Below are 19,977 nucleotides of genomic sequence, written 5' to 3'. Positions count from 1 at the left end.
TAATGGTGATAGGAGCAGGATTGTGAGGTCTGGAAGCTCATAGTCATGAACTGGAATGAAGGTGAAAGGTACAAGAAGGGCATCTAGCACTTGGACAAGACAGAAGTGTGATTTGGCAGCTGTAACTGTGACAGAACAGCCTCTTTCAGGATCTGCTCAGCTCACCGCACATGAGGAGTGGGCTAGAAAAGGTGCCCTAAACATAGCCTGCCTAATACAGTATTCTGTATTTCTTCCTGACTGGATAACCATGTCCAGTGGGATCACCTTTACTGTGGTTGAAAATACCAGTGAAGACATAGCATTATTTTGGGGATCTGGAACATCAGGACCCTCATTGGGCAACCCTAATAGAGAATGTCCAGAGCACCACACTGCAATTGTGGTTGATAATTCAGATGACACAACCTCAATGTAGCTGCACCAAGTGAGACCTGCTGAGTGGGAGTTAGGCAGCTCAGAGAATATGGAGATGGCTATACCTTCTTCTGGAAGGGTAAACAGGAAGGAGAACACTGACTTCACAGAGTTGGTTTTTCCATTTAGAATGAACTCATAAACCAACTCAATGAGTTCCCTATGAATTAATGAGTGTTTCATGACTCTCCATCTTAAACTGGCGGGGAGCCAATATGCCACTGTCATAAGCACATATGCTTCAACTTTTGATGCTACCAATGAAACAAGGGAGAAATTTTACACTAGCCTTGACCAAGTCCTTTCTGATACTCTGGAGAGAGACAGAGTTATTCTTCTTGGTGGTTTCAATGACAGAGTTGGAAGGGACTCTAACCTCTGGAATGGAACCACTGGCAAGAAAGAAGTAGGAAAGGTCAAATCCAGTGGCATTCTCCTCTTGACCAAATGCACGGAACATGGACTTACGATCACCAATACCCAGTTCCACCAGAAAAACAGGCACAAGACATCATGGCAACACCCACAGTCCTAAGCATTGGCACCTGATTGATTATTATCTTCTGTGCCTGGGATTGCAAAGATGTCTGCATCACCAGAGCTATGCAAGGAGCTGATGATTGCTGGACTGATTACCAGCTCATCTGCTTGGTCATGTCACTCAAACTGGCTCCCAAATGATGGGAGCTACTTCACGGTAAGGGTGGCCAGAGCCTGGAATAGGCTGCCCAGAGAGGTGGTGCTCTCACCTTCCCTGGAAATCTTCAAGAGGAGACTGGATAGGCACCTGGCTGGGGTCTTATGACCCCTGCTACCCCCAGTGCTCCTTCCTGCCCATGGCAGGGGGTCAGACTAGATGATCTGTCTAGGTCCCTTCCAACTCATTGATTCTATGATTCTATGGCTGCAGCAGAAGCAATGCCAATAAAGGATCAACACTGAAGGACTCAAAGACCCAAGCATGCAATACCTCTTCCACCAGTGCCTCAACAAAAATAACTCTGGTGAATCCCAATCAACAACAATGGGAGAATGTCAGCAGCAGGCAGGGTACCCTCAAGGCCACCATTGTCAGCACCTGAGAAGAGACACTTCGATTCTCTACCAGGAAACATCAAGACTGATTTGATTAGAATGAACAGGAGATCCAAGAATTCATCAATCACAAATGCAAAGCCTTTTGTGCTTGGCAGAACAACATTATCTCCAAGCAAAAGAAATTGAATCTCCAACAAGAGAAGGCAGGGATCCAAAGGCAAACATGCAATTATGAAGAACAAAGGGTGGGAAGGCAGGGTTAAGGAGATTCAACATCTGGCTGACATCCTTGATTTACATAGCTTCTTCAGAGCCACCAAAGCCATCTATGGTCCAAACTCTCAGTCATATGCCAGAACTATTTTTAGCAGCTAAAAAGTTTTTTCTCCTAGAACAAGAAATGGATCTTGTGTCTCCTCTTTAATATGAATGACCTAACCATTGGCCCATAGCCCTTTGTTCTTTCTCTTCTTGCTTTGTGTGTGGCACAGTGATATCTCTATATTTTACATAAACTTGGAGAAGTTCATTAAAGGACAATGAGAACTTAGGCTATAAGTTAGGCTCCAGAGAGGCAAGATACGTGCAGGTGAAAGCCCGCTGTGCCCCCACTCCCCCAAAGCCCTCCAGAGACCCCCCAGAAGCTGAAGAACCCCCCCCCCCACCGACCCTCAGCACAGCTGGAGGTAAGCAGGGACTGTGGTGGGAGGGGGTTAATCCCTTAGAGAGTGGGAGGAGGAGGCTGAGTGGAGCCAGGCCGGGTCTCCTCCCGCTCAGGCCCCTACTAGGCCCAGCCCCCCAGGGAGGAGGTGGGGAGGTACTCACCAGTCCCCCTTCAGTGTGGCGGGGTCCCCCAAATCCCAGGCAGGGCCCCCCCTTGCCTGAGAGCAGTTCATTGATGGCGGGCCCTCTGTGCATGTGTGTTTAAAAGGGCCCACCAACAGCAAAAAATCTTCAATTAGGCTCCGGAGCAGCGACAGATGTGCAGGTGAAAGTCTGCTGTGCCTCCGCTCCCCCAGAGTCCCCCAGAAACCCCCCAGCAGCCACGGAGCCCCCCGTCAACCCCCAGCCAGAGGTAACCAGGGCCCATGGTGGGAGGGAGTTAACCCTTAGAGAGTGAGAGGAGGTGGCTGAGTGGAGCCAGGCTAGGTCTCTCCCCACCCAGGCCCCTACTTCACCCTGCCCCTGAGGGAGCCACACAATCAGAGCCACATGAACAGGCTACGCAAACAGGTGCGCTTGTCTGCCAGTGCATGAGTTAGCACAGAGTTTGCACAGGAGGGTGAGCGGTAGGGCCCAAGGCCCTGCCTGTGAGCCCTTTAGGGTAGACAGACTCAGGCCCAGCCTGCCTACCAGTGGCATGCTGTGGATGGGCACTCACCACACCCTGAGGGTCTCCTCAGGCTCTGCAGCCCCCTCCCCCCCCCCGCAAGACCTCAGAGACCTCCACCCAGATGGAGCCCATGGTTCTGAGCTCCATGCAGACAGAGCCCCTAGCTTTCAGCTGCGGGGGCTGCCTGTCCCTTTTTCAGGCTCTGGGGCCAGGGAGCATGGCTACCTCCCCTTGTGGGGTCTGCTTCTACTGGGTTCTCTGGTGTGCCAGCTGGAGGAGCTCCAGGCCACAGTCCAGAGACTGCATGCCATCAGGGACTGTGAGCAGGAGATTGACTCTTACTGCCAGGCCCTTCTGCCCCCAGAGCCGGAGGGTAGACCATGGTCTCCCTCCAGGACAAAGGGAGGACTCTGGGACCTCCCATTCTGTCCAGTCAGGGGATGGACCAATGTGGTCAAGGGCCCTAAGGCCCGCCGCACCAAGGCCCCTGCCCTGCCGGAGCTTAGCAATAGGTACAAACCTCTTGCAGCCCCAGCAGAGCCTGCTGACGTGCCAGCTCCCACAGGCAACACAGGCCTAACTGCAGATACCATTCCCACTCTCCCCAAGACAAAACATAAAGTGTTCATTGTGGGATACTCCATCCTGAGGGGGACTGAGGGGGTAATCTGCCACCCCAACCCCTTAACCAGGGAAATCTGCTGCTTCCTGGGGGCCCACATCTGAAACATTGCGGAGAAGATTCCTAAGCTCTTCCAGCCCACAGACCACTATCCCATGCTCCTTATTCATGTAGGCACCAATGACACGGCTCAGAGCACTCCCAGCCGGGTCATGTGGCGCTACAGGGATTTGGGAGTGGGCACAAGTGGTGTTCTCTTCAATTCTCCTAGTCTCAGGGTATGGCTTGAGAAGGGAGATGAGGATCCAGGTAGTTAACCACGGACTGAGTAATTGGTGTCATCGGGAAGGCTTTGGCTTCCATGACCACAGCCCACTCTTTGGCGAGAGGGGCAGCAAGCTGCTGGAAGGAGATGGCCTCCACCTCTCCCCCCTGGGGAGGAGGCTCTTCTCAGCCAGACTGGCTGACCAGCTCCACCGGGCTTTAAACTAAGCCCCCTGGGAGATGGGGGGGACTACTGCCACTGCTGGCCCACTGAGCAACCCTTGCAAAGCCTACCCCTGCCCCAGGCCTGGTACAATCTGTGGGCAAGGCAAGAGCCCCCAAGGGGACACTTGCCTGCCTGTACACAAATGCCAGAAGCTTGGGGAATAAGCAGGAGGAGCTCATTCTCTTGCTCAATGCAAGTAATTATGATGTCATAGAGATAACGGAGACCTGCTGGGACTCCACACATGACTGGATCATGGGTATAGATGGCTATGCCCTGTACAGGAGGGATCGTGTAGATAAGGGGGGTGGCGGTGTAGTTCTCTATGTTAAGGAAAGCTACGTGTCCCTGCAAGCTGAAGTTGGTGACCAGGGTGGATGACTGGAGACCCTCTGTGCTAACATCCATAGGAAATGCAGCACAGGGGACACAACAGTGGGAGTCTAGTACAGACCTCCCACCCAAAGAACAGAGCTTGACCAGGAGTTTGTGTGGGAACTGGCTGAAGCCACATGTTCGAGGACCATGGTTGTCATGGGTGACTTCAGTTACCTAGACATCTCATGGGAGGATCACTCAGCAAAATCTGAGCAGTTGCAAAGCTTCTTATCATGGGTGGATGGTCTTTACCTGACTCAAGAAGTCTTTTGGCCAATGACTGGTAAAGCGCTGCTTGACCTGGTACTGGCTACTGGGGATGACCTAACTGGTGACTTAGTGATTGATGGAACGCTGGGTGACAGCGACCATGAGCTGATCACCTTCACCATACACCATAAAGCTGGCGAGTCAGTCAGCAACACTGAAGTCCTTGACTTCAGGAAAGCAGACTTTGACAAGCTCAGAAGCCTTGTCAGTGAGGCCCTAAGAGACCACGACCCCAGGTGGAGGGGATTTCAGGAAGAATGGTTGCTCCTCAAGAGAGCAATCCTAAATGTACAAGCTAATTCTATTCCATCTCGGAGGAAAGGCAGCAAGAGGGCACAGCAGCCCCCGCCCCCTCGGCTCTCCAGGGATCTAGCAGACCTCCGAAGGCTAAAAAGATGGGCCTACAAAGGATAGAGAATGGGATTCACCTCCAAGAAGGATTATTCTGCACTGGTCCAGTCCTGCAGGGAGCAAACCAGGAAAGCCAAGGCTGCAACTGAACTCCAACTAGCTTTGAGCATCAAGGACAATAAAAAGTCCTTTTTCAGATATGTGGGGAGCCGGGGGAAAAGCAAAGGTAACTTTGGACCCGTGCTGAACCAGATGGGACAACTGAAAACTGACGCCCATGAAAAAGTGAACCTATTAAATGAGTACTTTGTGTTGGTCTTTCATCAGTCCCATGGGACACCCATGCCTGCTACAGGACAGGGAGGTCTGGGTGAGGGAGGGAGGTCTGGGTCCCTTGCTCTCCATCAATGCTAACCTCATGAAGGAACACCTTGAGAGGCTGTATACCTTCAAGTCAGCGGGCCCTGACAATTTACGCCCCAGGGTACTCAAGGAGCTGGCGAGCATCATAGTCCAGCCTCTGGCAGAGATCTCTGAAAACTCCTGGCGCTCTAGTGTAGTGCCCGAAGACTGGAAGAAGGCCAAATGTGGTGCCTATCCTCAAGAAAGGGAGGAAAATGGATCTGGCTAACTATAGGCCCATCAGCCTGACTTCTATCTCGGGTAATATCTTAGCAAAGTTTATTAAAGAGGCCATCCTTAATGGACTGGCTAACGCCAACATCCTGAGGGATAGCCAGCACAGGTTTGTTGTGGGTAGGTCTTGCTTGACCAATCTCATTTCCTTCTATGACCAGGTGACCTATCACCTGGACAAGGGAGAAGAGATCTATGTCATATATCAACTTCAAAAAAGCCTTCAATCTGGTATCCCATGATCACCTCTTGGGAAAACTGGCCAGTTGTGGCCTTGGCTCCACCACGATCTGCTGGGTGGGAAACTGGCTCCGTGGTCAGACCCAGAGGGTAGTAACTGATGGAAGTCAATCATCATGGTGCCCTGTGACCAGTGGGGTCCCCCAAGGCTCTGTCCTTGGACCCATATTTTTCAACATCTTCATTAATGATGTGGACATAGGAGTCAGAAGCAGACTGGCCAAGTTCACTGATGACACCAAACTCTGGGGCAAAGCATCCATACCAGAAGACAGGTGGGTGATCCAGGCTGACCTGGACAGGCTCAGCAAATGGGTGGACGAGAACCTGATGGTGTTTAACACCGAAAAATGCAAGGTTCTCCACCTTGGGAGGAAAAACCTGCAGCATCCTTATAGGCTTAGCAGTGCTATGTTAGCTAGCACTATGGAAGAAAGAGACTTGGGGGTCATCATTGACCACAAGATGAACATGAGCCTGCAATGCAATACTGTGGCTACTAAAGTGACCAAAATGTTGGCTTGCATCCATAGATGCTTCTCAAGAAAATCCTGGAACGCCATTCTCCCCTTGTACTCGGCCTTGGTGAGGCCGCAGCTGGAGTACTGTGTCCAGTTTTGGGCTCCACAATTCAAAAAGGATGTGGAGAAGCTTGAGAGAGTCCAGAGAAGAGCCATGTGCACAATCAGAGGTCAGGAAAACAGATGTTACGATGACAGGCTGAGAGCCGTGGGGGTCTTTAGCCTGGAAAAGCGCAGGCTCAGGGGCGATCTGATGGCCACCTATAAGTTTATCAGGGATGACCACCAGTTTCTGGGGGAACATTTGTTCACCAGAGCGCCCCAAGGGATGACGAGGTCGAACGGTTATAAACTACTGCAAGGCTGTTTCAGGCTGGACATAGGAAAAATTTCTTTACTGTCCAAGCCCCCAAGGTCTGGAATAGCCTGCCATCGGAGGTGGTTCAAGCACCTACATTGAACACCTTCAAGAGAAGATTGGATGCTTATCTTTTCAGGATCCTATGACCCCAGCTGACTTCCTGCCCTTTGGGCAGGGGGGCTGGACTCAATGATCTTCTGAGGTCCCTTCCAGCCCTAATGTCTATGAAATCTATGAAATCTATGAAACTTCTAGCCTAACAGTTAGGCCATTCTGTAACAGAATAGAGTATATCAGTCAAATCGCCACAGGCAATGAACAGAATAGAATTTGGGGATCCCATAGCCTGTGTGAGAGTTCTAACTTCTTGGTAATGGATTAATAAAAAGGAGAGAAACCCAACCTGTTTCCCTCCTCCTCATTTTGTGAATCTAGCCTGAAAAACTTTTAACTAAATTAATTGGTGAAAACGGCTCCAAAATTTTAGATAATTTTCACTGAATTTGAATCATATTTTTGGTAAATACTTTCTAAGCTGGAAAAAAGTCTTAGGCCCCATAATTAACCTCTCAAGTTTTAACTAATATACCTGACAAATTCCATTTGTAGTCTAGGTGAATTTATCTTCTGTTTATCTCAGAAAGTTAGGACTTATTTTCTGTACAAAAGCTAAAATTGATCTATCCAATCGGTAATGAGACTTCAGAAGCTGAATTCTGTATAAATCATTGAAAATTTAGGGATAAGCATTTAAAACATTTCAGTGTATGTCTGATTCTGCTATTCTACATTTTAAGTACACATAAGACCGCGCAGCTAATCAAAAAATATCAAAAACCCACTGCTCAAACTTCATATGCAAAGGTCTCTACATCCTTTATTTTCTAGACACTGAGGACAGAATAAGCAATAATTACAGAAAGACGTGACAGAGAGTTTCACATTTTGCACATCTCTACAGTCAGTCACTTTGCAGCTGTGCTGCATCCTTACTCCTCCCCTTCAATCTTCTTATGAACCTCCCGGGTCTTCACCCGAAGTTTGTTGACCTGGGACTCTGCAATGTCAGCCCGTTCCTCAGCCTCTTCCAGCTCATGCTGGATCTTGCGGAACTTGGAGAGGTTGATGTTGGATAGCTCCTCCTGTGGATGGACAGAGAGAGTTGTGAAAACCAAAGTTGTAGCAGGGCCAACTTGGGCTTGTGGGGCTGTGACTGCTGAGGGGAAAGGGAAAATCCTGATTGTCTGACTCCCAAGTATCATTTGTTATGTGAATTCTAAGCACAGCTTCTTGTTCTCACCAGTTTCTAATCTGGAAAGTTAACTTAAAGGTAACAGAAAACAGCTGTACACATTTAGGGTTCCCTTTGCTTCAGCTGGGAAGTGTGCTGTTAACCTCGTGAGACAAGGATCGTTGTGGGTGACATCTGGTACTGGCCCAGCTGTATGGCTGGGAGAGATTCAGACAAGGTTGAAGGTGCAAAACACCCTTCCTCAGAACTTCTGCTCTAGGAGAAGGTGAGTTTGTCCAAACACAAAGTGACACTTACAGCCTCCTCAGATTGTCGCTTGTAAGACTTCACTTTCATCTGAAGTTTGTCAACTAGATCCTGGAGCCTGAGCACATTCTTCCGGTCCTCCTCAGACTAGAAAGAATATGTTTTGGGACAGAGTTAGTTCAATTGTCTATTACCTGCTTGCTTCTTTCCCACTGAACAGTGAAAGGAACGTCCGTAACAAAATATAGTATAAAACCTGGATGTAATCAACTCAACATTTCTAACAGTGTCTTTCAAACACCTTCCTGGTACACTCTTGTTTTCCCATGGAATTACTGCTGATTGCTTTACTGTCTGAGAACGACAACAAAATCCCACTATTCCAGGTCCACTTGCAAACAGTCTGATCTGATGGGAGAAAAATGTGTCAGCAAAGACTCCTTCCTTACCTGGTAGGTCAGTTCCTTTACTCTCCTCTCATATTTGCGCACACCCTTAATAGCATCAGCACCACGTTTCTGTTCATTCTCAACCTCTGCTTCCAGCTCACGTACCTGCAATTAGAAAATGCCTCATTAGCACTTCAGCTATGACAGAACACTGGAAATGTTTATATATGCACAAAATTTCGGAGTACACACTCTGGCCTCCAGTTTCTGGAGTTGCTTCTTGCCACCCTTCAGAGCCAGCTGCTCAGCCTCATCCAGACGGTGCTGCAGGTCCTTCACTGTCTGCTCGAGGTTCTTCTTCATCCTCTCCAGGTGGGCACTTGTGTCCTGCTCCTTCTTCAGCTCCTCAGCCATCATGGCTGCCTAGTGAGCAAGGAAACAAAACCAGTCCAAAGAACCATACATTGCAGGTAGAAACACAGCCCTGATCTTTAAGGATAGATATCTCTAACTCACATCTGTGATTGCCTTTTTGGCCTTCTCTTCTGCATTGCGTGCTTCCTGGATTGTCTCCTCCACTTCACTCTGTATTTGTGAAATGTCTGTTTCCAGCTTCTTCTTGGTGTTGATCAAGCTGGTGTTCTGTTTGACGACAATAAAATGGTGTCTTTTACTGTCAGACAAGGATACCAAATCTAGCTGATGACGTGAATATTAATCTTTAATTTAGAGATTTTCAGTAGCATTTTAGGATGAAGCATTCTCCTCTGAATGAACTGTCACTGTGGAGCACTGACACCTAGTCAGTGATTTGCTGTACAAACTCTTTGAAATAATTTCTAGAAACATTTTCCCCAGTCTCTGACAAACCACAAAAACCTTTGTTATAGCTGGGTCTCCACCAAAGTATCTTGGTTGACCTATGCTTATGTACATTAGCATTGGAAAATTCAGCATAACCTTTAAGGTGCCTATATATGTGCTTTGATGTGGGGGGAGGGTTCATTTTAATTAGAGTGGTTCTTGGAGAGCCACTCTCTTTAAGACACAGAACAATCATATGTATTATTCCTCTGCACATTTAAAAATACCCACAGGACAGTTTAACTAAAGCTCATTTGAGCTTTAGTTAAAGTACTCCAGTGGCCATTTTTAAACCTGCAGGGGCTTATACACGTGACACTGCAGTGATGCTAGAGCATTATAATTAGAATGTGTTGGAGCACATGTATAGGCACCTTGAGTTACCTTATTTACTCTTCTTGCAGAAAAAGAAGCATGCTGTAGTTTCTCTGGTAGTTTTGAATAGTTAGGCAAACAATGTATAGGTGTTTCCTCTTTTCAAAACGGCACTTCACTGACAAAACCAGACTTTAATGATACAGTTGTTACTAAGTGCTCTCTTCCTCAATTGGGTATAAAATATTTTTATCATTGGCACAGGAAGGAAGGTTGGGGTAGTCTTCTTGTTTTGTCCCTAGAATAGGATTCAGGCGAGCTGCATTTAATTTCTTGTTCTGGAAGGCACTTTTTGTGTAACCTTGAAAAACTCATCTAGTCCTTGTATCTCATTTCCCACCCTGTGGCTGTGTTGTCTTCTTGTACTGTCTTAAATTCTCTGTCTGCATGCTGCCTGGGAGAATGGGACCTTTACTTACTTTGTGGCTTCTAGAGGTAAATATAAAATAATGTAAACTGACCTGGGTGTGCAGGAGCTGCACACGTTCACTTGCATCCAGAAGTTCTTGTTCAGCCACTTTCCTGGACCGCTCTGTCTGTTCCAGAGCTGACCGCAGCTCTTCAATTTCAGCCTGCATCAAGTTAGATCTGCGTTCAACCATTGCTAGCTGCTCTTTCAGGTCTTCTTGGCTTCTAAGAGCATCATCCAAATGTATCTGAGTATCCTGTAGGGGAAAAAAACGTAACTTAAAGCTGCAGAGCTGTTGGTGCACTCACAAAAAAAAAAGAAAGGAAAGTTGAGGCTTTTCAAAGTGTGTGTATTTCTTTTAATGTACCTTGAGTACTGATTGTGTGTTTCTTAAATTCTTTTGTGCCTCTGCAGCCTGGCGATTGGCATGGCTCAGCTGGATCTCCATTTCATTCAGATCCCCCTCCATCTTCTTCTTTAGCCTTAGAGCTTCATTTCTGCTCCGAATCTCAGCATCCAGGGTGCTCTGCATGGACTCCACAATTCTCAGGTGGTTTCTCTTGAGCTGATCAATTTCCTCATCTTTTTCAGCAATCCTCCGGTCAATGTCAGACTTGACTTGGTTTAGCTCAAGTTGAATTCGAAGGATTTTCCCCTCTTCATGCTCTAATGAAGCCTTAAAAAGAACAAGTGAACCGTTAGAAATCACAGAATCTTTAAAATAATAGGACAGTGACTTGTGTAAGTCATCTAGTTGAACTCTGTGATCAACACAGGTTGTTTTTTTTCTAAGCCAGCCAAGATAAAGGTTTGCTCAACCTCCTTTATACATTTTGACATGGAAAACAATAACATCTCACACAATTTGTAATAGCTCTTTTAGTATGTGAGAACTGATATCAAATCCAGGCCCTTTTCTTTAAATTAGATCAACCCAAGTGTTCTAACATTTACTCACATGTCAGGTTATATACACCCCTAATTGACTGAAGTTCATTAATAAAAGAATATAAAGATTATTTGTCTGTCAAATGCTGTTAAACACTAAAGCATAAATATTTTGCTCGTTATTGCATGGAGACAAATTCTGTAGCCCCCAGAACACAAAAGACAAACAAGTGCTGCGTCACAGATTTCCTCAGTTCACTGTGAGAAAAACAGTTCTTTCCAAATCCTTTTGAATTATTCCCAACAAGCTTTGTAAGAGGATACAGCTCCAAAGATTCTGGATGCTTTCTAAGGCAGTGAAATATGGTGCATACCTCTGCTTCCTCCAGAGCAGCCTGGATTTCAGATTTCTCTTGCTCAATCTGCTTCTTCACTTTCTCCAGCTCATGGATGGCCTTCCCTCCCTCTGCAATTTGCTCCGTCAGGTCAGAAATCTCCTCTATTAGGTTACAGACAAAGCATTCAGTCAGACAAAGAGCAAGTGGAGGAAGGCACTTTCCAAGGGAATTGGTGGTTAGCAGTGTTACACAAACAGATAGACTGGACCTAGTGGGTACACAAGCTTCCCATAAGGCCCTTGTTAAATGAAGAGATGAGAGGACTTACGTTGCAAGTTCTTGTTTTCACGCTTCAGGGTTTCGAGATGGTCCAAAGACTCCTCATAAGCATTCTTCATCTTAAAAAGCTCAGTGCTGAGCGAGCGAGATTCCTTCAAAGAGGCTTCCAGTTCAGCCTGTGTTTCCTCATATTTCTGCTTCCATTCTGCCAGAATCTGTAGAGCAAGAAGACCCTGTTCAGTAAAAGTGGAGCTCTCTAGAGCAGCATTTTTCAAGTCGTGGGTCACAACCCAAAAGTGGGTCACAAGAATATACAAAAGAGTCCCAAACAAACATTAAAAACAGATCAACCAGCATTAAAAATGGATTCTTCTTTAAAGGATAAAAACGTGGGAAACGGCTTTTCCTTTGTAGGCTGTCAGCGTTCCAGGCTGCAAGGGGCTGTTTGGGGGCCCCCCCATGCTCCACACCCCACCTTCTGCCTCACATACTGAGAGGCTTGGGCCTGGTAGCAGCAGGCAGTGGGTCAGGAGTTAGGGGCACTGGGTCAGGGTTGGCCATTTCTGTTTATAAATGGGTTCTTGTACACAAAAAAGGTTGAGAACCACTGCTCTAGAGGATGTGACATCCATCACCCAGAGACTGGAGCCTGAAGTACCTTATCAAAATTCTTTTGTTTCTTATCTAGCGCTGCACAGGCAGCATTTGATCTTTCCACATCAATCATGAGGTCCTCCACTTCATTCTGGAGCCTCTGCTTTGTCTTTTCAAGGGAAGCACACTTGGAGTTCACAGCTTCTACGTGCTCCTCAGCATCCTGCAGACGCTGAGCAAGCTTCTTCCTGGAAGACAGTAAACACAGCTGTGTTAGGGAACCCACATGGGAAGTGAATTGTGTGAAGCTGCTCTGGGATTCACCAGAGCAAACTCCAGTGACTTGGGGTCTGAGACCCTAGTACATATACACCACAGGGCTTCCCCAAGTCTTTGTAGTCTCAAATCATATACAATCCATGGACTCTAGTAATCCATTTGTCCTCAGTGTGGGTGCAGGGCATGACCTGATCAGCTTTTTGAACCTTAAGGTACATGTTTGCCATTTTCTAACCATGTCACCAAAAGGATAGTCTTTGTCCATTCAGGGCCCCTCCCAAAATGCATCTTGAACCCCGTACTTGGCATCTTCCAGCTCCTCTGTTCGCTGTATAGCATCAGTTTCATATTTGGTTCTCCACTGGGCGACTTCACTGTTGGCTTTGGACAAGGATCGTTGCAGTTCACCCTTGGCTTCCTGCTCCTCTTCATACTGTTCCCGCAGCAAGTCACAGTCATGGCGAGCAGACTGCAAGCCATGGGCCAGTGCATTCTTGGCCTGGAAAAATGACATAGTCCTAAATATCATGGGGAACATCCTGAAAGGGCGATATGTCAAGCTGTGCAACGCTACCCCAGAAGAAGGAGCATCAGACTCACTGGATGACAGATTTAATGCTGCAAGTAAGTAAAGTATTCACCATTAAACTGTAGAGAGGGATATTCCGTTGGCAGACCCAAGCGGTTTACCAAACAGGTTGTTTCCTTCTCTAGTCAATATAGTGCTATGACTTTATAGGAGGTTAAGGGTTCTTCCATACTGCCAGAGACTGGCACCAAAGCTAAGGGCTTTCGGGAAAGTCCTCACCTTTATCTCTTCCTCTAGTTGCCTCTTCAGTTCCTCAATCTGTTGGGTAAATGCTTGCTTGCCCCTTGACAGCTGCGAAATCAAAGCATCTTTTTCCTCCACCTGGCGAGAAAATTCACCTGGGAACATTTGCAGATAGAATAAACTTAATAGAAATTAACTGAACATGGAAGATCTGTTTATTACCAGGGATCCTGGCTTTCTCTGTTTAAAAATCCAATTCTCTGATAAAAAAAGCACAAATTCTCTTTCTCTTACTAAAAAAGCCCCAAACCCTGTTTTTCAATGTATAGAATGATACACCCCTCTCTCTCTCTCTCTCTCTCTCTCTCTCTTTATGCACACTAAAATACATGCACGCACACACACACAGACATATAGGTTTCAGATGAGCACAATGTTTTATTGCTATATTTACAATTTTAAAGCAGTTTGGAAGCTTACCAGTCCCTCAATCATAACAAAATAAATATATATGTCTAAATATATATGTGTGTGTGTCTGTGTGTATTTTGGTATTTGATTTTCTGGGTTTTTTAATTGTCTCCTGCCCCCTTCACTCACCAGGATGTGAGTCCAACTATCGCTGTTCCCCTCACTGCTCTGTGGCACTGAGCAGCCCTCATATGTCAGTGCCCTGCCTCTGCCCATGCCGTTGCCCCTCACTCCAAACCTACAGCCCTCCCGTCCCCACCAGTGCCCTCATTCCCAACCCACAACCCCCTAGCCCTGCTGGTGTCCCTCACTCCCAACCCACAGTCCCCCACCCACTCCCGCCATCCTGGTGCCACTCATTCCCAACTCACAACCCCCACCCCTTACCTGCTGGTGCCCGTCACTCCTGACCTGCAGCCCCCTGGTCCTGCCAGTGGCCCTCAATCCTGATCTACAGCCCCCCAGCCTCCCCAGCCCTGTTGTTGCCCTTCACTGATGACGCACAGCCCCCTGCCAGAGGGGGCCCCCAGCTACCCCACCCTGACCAGCCCTGCGCGGACTCACATATTTGTGGGGACATGGTGGGGACAGCCTCCAGCATGAGGTGCATGCAGCACACCTCACGTGGAAGCACGGGAAGTCTTTGGGGCACTATATTCTGGTCCATACCACCAGCTGGGGCTGGGCCTGGGGCTGGGACTGCATTGAAGGAGGGAGGACCAGGGGCGTGCTTCACAGCAGCACCATAAAGCAGAGCACAGGGGCTGTGTCTCTGGTTCATGCAGGCAGCAGCAGAGGGAGTCCGGCCCCAGCATGGCCTGGAGGGAGGAGGAAAGGGTGCCTGTGGCACCCTCTGACCTGTGCAGGGGCTCCCGCCTGGCATCAGGTGACCTTGCCATGGCAGTCCACACTCCTCACCAGCAGTGTCTCCTGACCACCCTGCCCCTGCGAGCACCATGGCTGGTGCCTCTGGTGGAGCCACACAGCTCCACACCCCCCTGAAAGGACCTCCCCATCCCCTTGCTCTGCTGGAGGGACAAGTGCCTCTGGGAGGGCACTTGCCCTGCTGGCAACAGCACAGACCTGGGCTCACTGGCAGCACCAAATGCAGCCTCAGACAGGGGCACCTCAGCCCTGGCATCCACGCACTTTCCCCCACCACTAGCAGGTACCCGCCCCCTCCCCCATCCCCTCACCTCCTCCACCCACACATCCCCTCCACACACCTTTGCCACCTACACACACACACACACACACACACACATATGCCTCTGGACAGTCCCCAAGCCCAGGCCCTCTAACCCCTCTGCCCCTCCATAGATTTACCTGTATCCAGTTTCCAGGGCTTCTCCCACCACCCTACATGTCTGTATGCCAGCCACGTGTGTATGTTTACGTGCACATGCACATGGCACAGGCGATGTGTAAAGGGTACATGGGGGGAGGGGGGAGGGTATGTATCCCCCTGAGACTGGCCACCACCAAAGCTGCCCCTGGCTTCTGTGGCCGGTCACTGCTCACCACCCACCCCCCATTGCTGCCAACACCACCACCAGCATCTGTGGGCAGTGTCCGCTTGCTGCTGGCCCCTCCTCCACCCCCACCCCACCGCACCACCAACACTACCACTGGTGTCCGTGGGCAGTCCCCGCTTGCTGCTCACTACCATGGTGCCCCACCAGCTGCACAAGGCACCAGTTGTTCATGGCATGTGGTGCCGCCTGCCTCCAGTTTCCCCCAAGCAGCATCTCACAGGCTGGAACATTGCCAGCCTGCAAAGGGAAACACACGTTTTTCCTCCTATAAAGGAGAAAATTTGAGTTTTTCCATGACAAAAGGAAAACCTGGATTTCCCTATTACTTTGGAAATAAGTCACTCAGCTAGTTCTTGCACAGGAAGTTGAGCTAATTGAATCCAATTGTTAGCCTGAGGTGTCAGCAGCCACGCGAATGAGCTGTTTTTCAAAGAGTGGAATCGCCTTCCAGGGTGGAACCAACACCACTTGCACGTATTTACATTTCTAGTTGAAAACCTGTACGTGACTTACCTGATTCTGTCTGTAAACGAGCTCTTTGGGCACTGAGGTCATTGATTGTTCTCTGGTGCTCCTCCTCCTTTGTCTTAACCTCACTAAGTTGGTCCTCCAGAGTGCGGCACATCTTCTCCAGATTTGCCTACACGTAAAATGGACAAAAAGGAAGGCCCGGCTTAGAGTTTGTTGAGATTGGAGGAAATTCTGTCACGTCATATTATTTAATGAGGACACGTTATCTTACATGAATCAGAATAGCATAGCATGACAAAGGTCAAAGGATAACTCAGAGATGTAGTATGGTTGTGGCGAGCTGATGCTGAAGTGGTATATATGTTTGCATGCTCACTCCCCTAGGGCTGCTTCCCCAGTCGTCCCTTAATCCTATTAGTTATGCTACTGAGATGATGTCATTCTTGTAGGTTTCCCTGGTGAGGACACCTGTATTTACACTGACTTGACACTTCCTGTTAAAAGTGTCCTATTTCCATGTGATTTGTGCTTTGACAATCCTTAACTGTTTCTCAAGGGTTTTTTCTCTGCTTTGGAATTTTTCTAAAAAGAGGACAGAGGAATGTTATGCAAGAATGTCTCTACTAATTTCTGTGACAAAGCCTGGGGATATAATTTCTTTTACTCATTATAGAGGGAACTCTCTTCACCACCTTTGGCAAGCTTATTAGTATGCAAAGTCAAAAAAATAAGAGGTATGCAGGACCAGGTAGGTTGAAGGTTGCAGGAGCATAGGCTACTGATATTCTGCAATAGCTACTTGTTTTGTGCACTTGTGCCAATATGTTACCAAATGAATATTAATGCGGTTTAATGTTAATACAAAAACTAACATTTAAGTCACCATCCAGTATAGGGGTGATCTTCACTACCCTGGAAGAGTAATGACTGTTCATTTGGTAATAAATGTATTCAAAACCATAAGGTCCTTCACCATATGTCTTCAGGGTTTAGATGTCAATACAGGTCATTAAATTTTGTCTGTTTTGTCAGGTTAAACTAAATCAGTCTGCTAAAAATATTTAATACTTTCAGCCAGCATATATCCTGCTTTGTATAATTAAACATGATTAAATGTTAATCAAAATAATTTTTAGAAGCTGAAATGGCACGTAAGTTCAAGCCAATGTTATCAAGAGATGGTCCCATACCTTGGCTTTGGAAACAGTCTCCATGTTGCTAGCCAGGTCATCAATCTCCATCTTCAGCTCACTCTTCTCCTTCTCCAGCTTCTGCTTGACCCGTTGCAGGTTGTCGATTTGCTCCCCGAGCTCAGCTGTGCTGTCAGCATGCTTCTTCCGGAGGGCAGAGGCCGTCGCTTCGTGCTGCAGAGTAGCCTCTTCAAGGTCTCGGCGCATCTTCTGGAATTCTGCCTCACGCTTCTTGTTCATCTCAATCTGAGCTGCTGTTGCCCCACCAGCTTCTTCCAGGCGCTCGCTGATCTCCTCAAGTTCCCTGGAGAGATCAGCCCGCTGCTTCTCTGCTTTTGCCCGAGAGGCTCGTTCTGATTCGATTTCCTCCTCCAGTTCCTCTATCCGGGCCTGGAGAGCCATAGGAGACACTGAAAACAACGCCTCCTCTTACCTGAACTCCTCCTCACAGCCCGAAGCAAAGCTAACTATGACTTGCCTGTAGCTCCTTGATCTTCTTCTGCAGCTGGATGCCCAGGGCTTGCTCATCCTCAATTTTGCTCTGGAGCTGACTGATTTCAAAGTCTTTCCTTTTCACAAAGCACAACGTGTTAGGCCCCAAACAAAACGCATGTGTCCCTGCCCAAACAGAAGGATACTTCCCAGGTACCAGACTTACTTTTTCAGCTTTTCATCAAGCTGCTGCTTATCGTTTTCTAAATCCATTGTGGATTCCTGGGCCAGCTTCAAGTCTCCTTCAAGTTTCCTCTTTGCTCTTTCCAGGTCCATGCGAAGTTTCTTCTCCTGCTCCAGGGACCCTTCAAGCTAAAGAGAAAAAGGCTGTCAGGGCCCTGCCACCCAGCACCCAACTTCTTGCCTGCTTCTTTGCCCCATGGTTTGCTGTGCTTACGTCATCCACTTGCTGCTCCAGTTTTGTTTTAGCTTTGGTCAATGTGTTCACTTTGTCCTCTTCTGCCTGCAGGTCATCCAGAGTCTGCTGATGGGCCTCTTGGAGGGCTTTCTTTTCTTTTGTCAGCTTGGCAATGCTCTCATCCAGGACTGCCATCTCCTCAGTGAGGTTTTTCACCTTTCAGAAGGCAACGCATGTTGTTATAAGAGGCCAAAGCAACAACAAAACACACATCTGTGTGTGCAAAATGGCAGCCAAGAGTGGAATGTTGGTTTCAGACTGTGGCTTATACCTTGTTTTCTGTGGCGTGTTTTTCCTTTTCCACCTTGGCCAAGGTTAACTCAAGGTCATCAATGTCTTTCTTCAGCTCTGAACATTCATCCTCCAGTTTCCTCTTCTTGGCTGTCAGCTCAGCATTAATTTCTTCTTCGTCCTCTGCTCTTTCAGTCACCTCTTTAATTTTAGCTTCAAGCTGGATTTTGGCTTTGATCAGCTGGTCACATCTCTCCTCAGCATCAGCCAGGCCATCAGCTTCCTGTTGGAGGAATATTAGTTTGCTTTTTGTTAGCACTTTCATGATTTTCAGCTTTATCTCTCAAGATAACCCAGTACTTATATTTTAGTTGAGGAGGAAGTAGTTCCTCTATTTAAATAAAACATAAATGGGAAATTATTTTGGCTACCCCACCATTTATCCATTCAAAAAGGATCATCACTTAGATAATCATTTCAATGATCATTTAAGTTTGCGTCATTAATAAGACAGAAGGAGCATAAAGCGTTCAAGAGAGCTTGTCTGAATTGGAACATATGCCATTTGCAATCCTTTATAATTAGGGATCTAACAAAATTGCAGTTTTTTAGATTTCATGACATATGGCATTGCAGAAGTGGGCAATGCTGCTAAAATCTGTGAAATCCACAGGGGTGGGGGAAACTTACTGAAAATACAATGCTGGCTCCCCACTGGGAGCCAGCAATCCAGGACATTGTGGCAGCCCACCAGAGCAGGGAAGCAGGTATGGGGAACTTCCCATTTGAAGAGCAGCCAGCAAGATGGGTGGTGCCGCCTACCCCTTGCTTCTGATTGGCTGCAAGGGCTGCTTGTCATGTGGCCCTACCCCTTTCAATGAGTTGGTGGTGAGGGGTGGGGCCATATGACAGGCAGCCCTCACAGCCAATCAATGGTGAGAAGTGGGTCTTTATGACAGGCCGGACTTGCAGGCAATCAGCAGTGAGGGTGGCACTACCTCTACCGGGGTCCTTTGGCCAGTCAGAGGCATGGGGTGGGCCTGCCCTGCTTTGCCCATGAAATGGCTGCCAGGCCCAGGGTTTTGACCATGAAATGGACAAATAGCCATCTTGAATTTGATAGGTCTTTATTTATAATCTGACTGCAATGTTTTTAGTACAAATTAATCTGTCTCTTCTTGGCAAAATGTATTTGCATCTTTCATGGTTAGATGTCCTTGTACAATACAAAAATCAACTACACTAGCAATACTCACCACCTGCACTTGGAGCTGCAAGTCATTTTTCTCTTACATAAAGGACACCATTTTTTCCCTCTAGTTCCTTCCTTCCTTTCTTACACTATTTTACACAGTAAATATAGGTTAACTATACTATTTCTAAGGAGGACAGATTTTTATCTCCAGTTTGTCGATTTCTTACCTGGAATGTACATTTTGCTCTTTTAGTTTACATTTACTCTTTGGAAGGAGTCAATACCCTGCCAATACTCACAGACTGCACTTGGAGCTGTAGGTCATTTTTCTCTTGCATCAAGGACACCATTTTCTCCTCTAGTTCCTTCCTTTTTGCCTCAGATTTAGCAAGCTCTTCCTTTGTTTTCTCAAACTCTTCCTTCATGTTGGCCATCTCTTTCTCAGACTCAGCACTTTTCAGCAAGGGCTTGATCTTGAAGTACAGCTTCATCCAGGGCCAGTGCTTGACGTTCATGAATGCACGAACATTGTATTGAATACAGAAGATAGACTCCCTGAAATATCATTAAAATATGTATTAAATAATATGTGTATCCTGTATATAGACAAAGCAGGCCAAGCACAGTTAATC

The 19,977-nt window shown here is 47.3% G+C and overlaps 1 protein-coding gene across 1 annotated transcript in view; it reads right to left on the bottom strand.

The window, feature by feature from the left end:
* Positions 1-7,514: 7,514 nt before the first annotated feature.
* The window catches only part of LOC149858444 (myosin-1B), a 30,666-nt gene continuing 18,203 nt past the window's right edge, over positions 7,515-19,977 (bottom strand). The window contains exons 21-39 of the mRNA XM_090061586.1: positions 19,645-19,900; positions 18,191-18,433; positions 17,899-18,075; positions 17,668-17,813; positions 17,488-17,578; positions 17,010-17,399; positions 15,862-15,988; positions 13,379-13,497; positions 12,873-13,069; positions 12,356-12,539; positions 11,747-11,912; positions 11,455-11,579; positions 10,560-10,868; positions 10,245-10,448; positions 9,061-9,186; positions 8,797-8,967; positions 8,605-8,709; positions 8,207-8,302; positions 7,515-7,799 (exon numbers count right to left, since the gene is read on the bottom strand). Coding sequence (XP_089917712.1) covers positions 7,647-7,799; positions 8,207-8,302; positions 8,605-8,709; positions 8,797-8,967; positions 9,061-9,186; positions 10,245-10,448; positions 10,560-10,868; positions 11,455-11,579; positions 11,747-11,912; positions 12,356-12,539; positions 12,873-13,069; positions 13,379-13,497; positions 15,862-15,988; positions 17,010-17,399; positions 17,488-17,578; positions 17,668-17,813; positions 17,899-18,075; positions 18,191-18,433; positions 19,645-19,900 — 3,385 coding nt within the window. The 3' untranslated portion in view covers positions 7,515-7,646. The remainder of the gene's footprint in view (positions 7,800-8,206; positions 8,303-8,604; positions 8,710-8,796; positions 8,968-9,060; positions 9,187-10,244; positions 10,449-10,559; positions 10,869-11,454; positions 11,580-11,746; positions 11,913-12,355; positions 12,540-12,872; positions 13,070-13,378; positions 13,498-15,861; positions 15,989-17,009; positions 17,400-17,487; positions 17,579-17,667; positions 17,814-17,898; positions 18,076-18,190; positions 18,434-19,644; positions 19,901-19,977) is intronic.

Source organism: Crocodylus siamensis, chromosome 8 (genome assembly GCF_052110815.1).
Source record: "Crocodylus siamensis isolate JL-2025a chromosome 8, ASM5211081v1, whole genome shotgun sequence".
Taxonomy (NCBI): domain Eukaryota; kingdom Metazoa; phylum Chordata; order Crocodylia; family Crocodylidae; genus Crocodylus; species Crocodylus siamensis.
The sequence above is the reverse complement of the archived record's forward strand: the minus strand, read 5'-3'. Positions and strand labels throughout refer to the sequence as shown.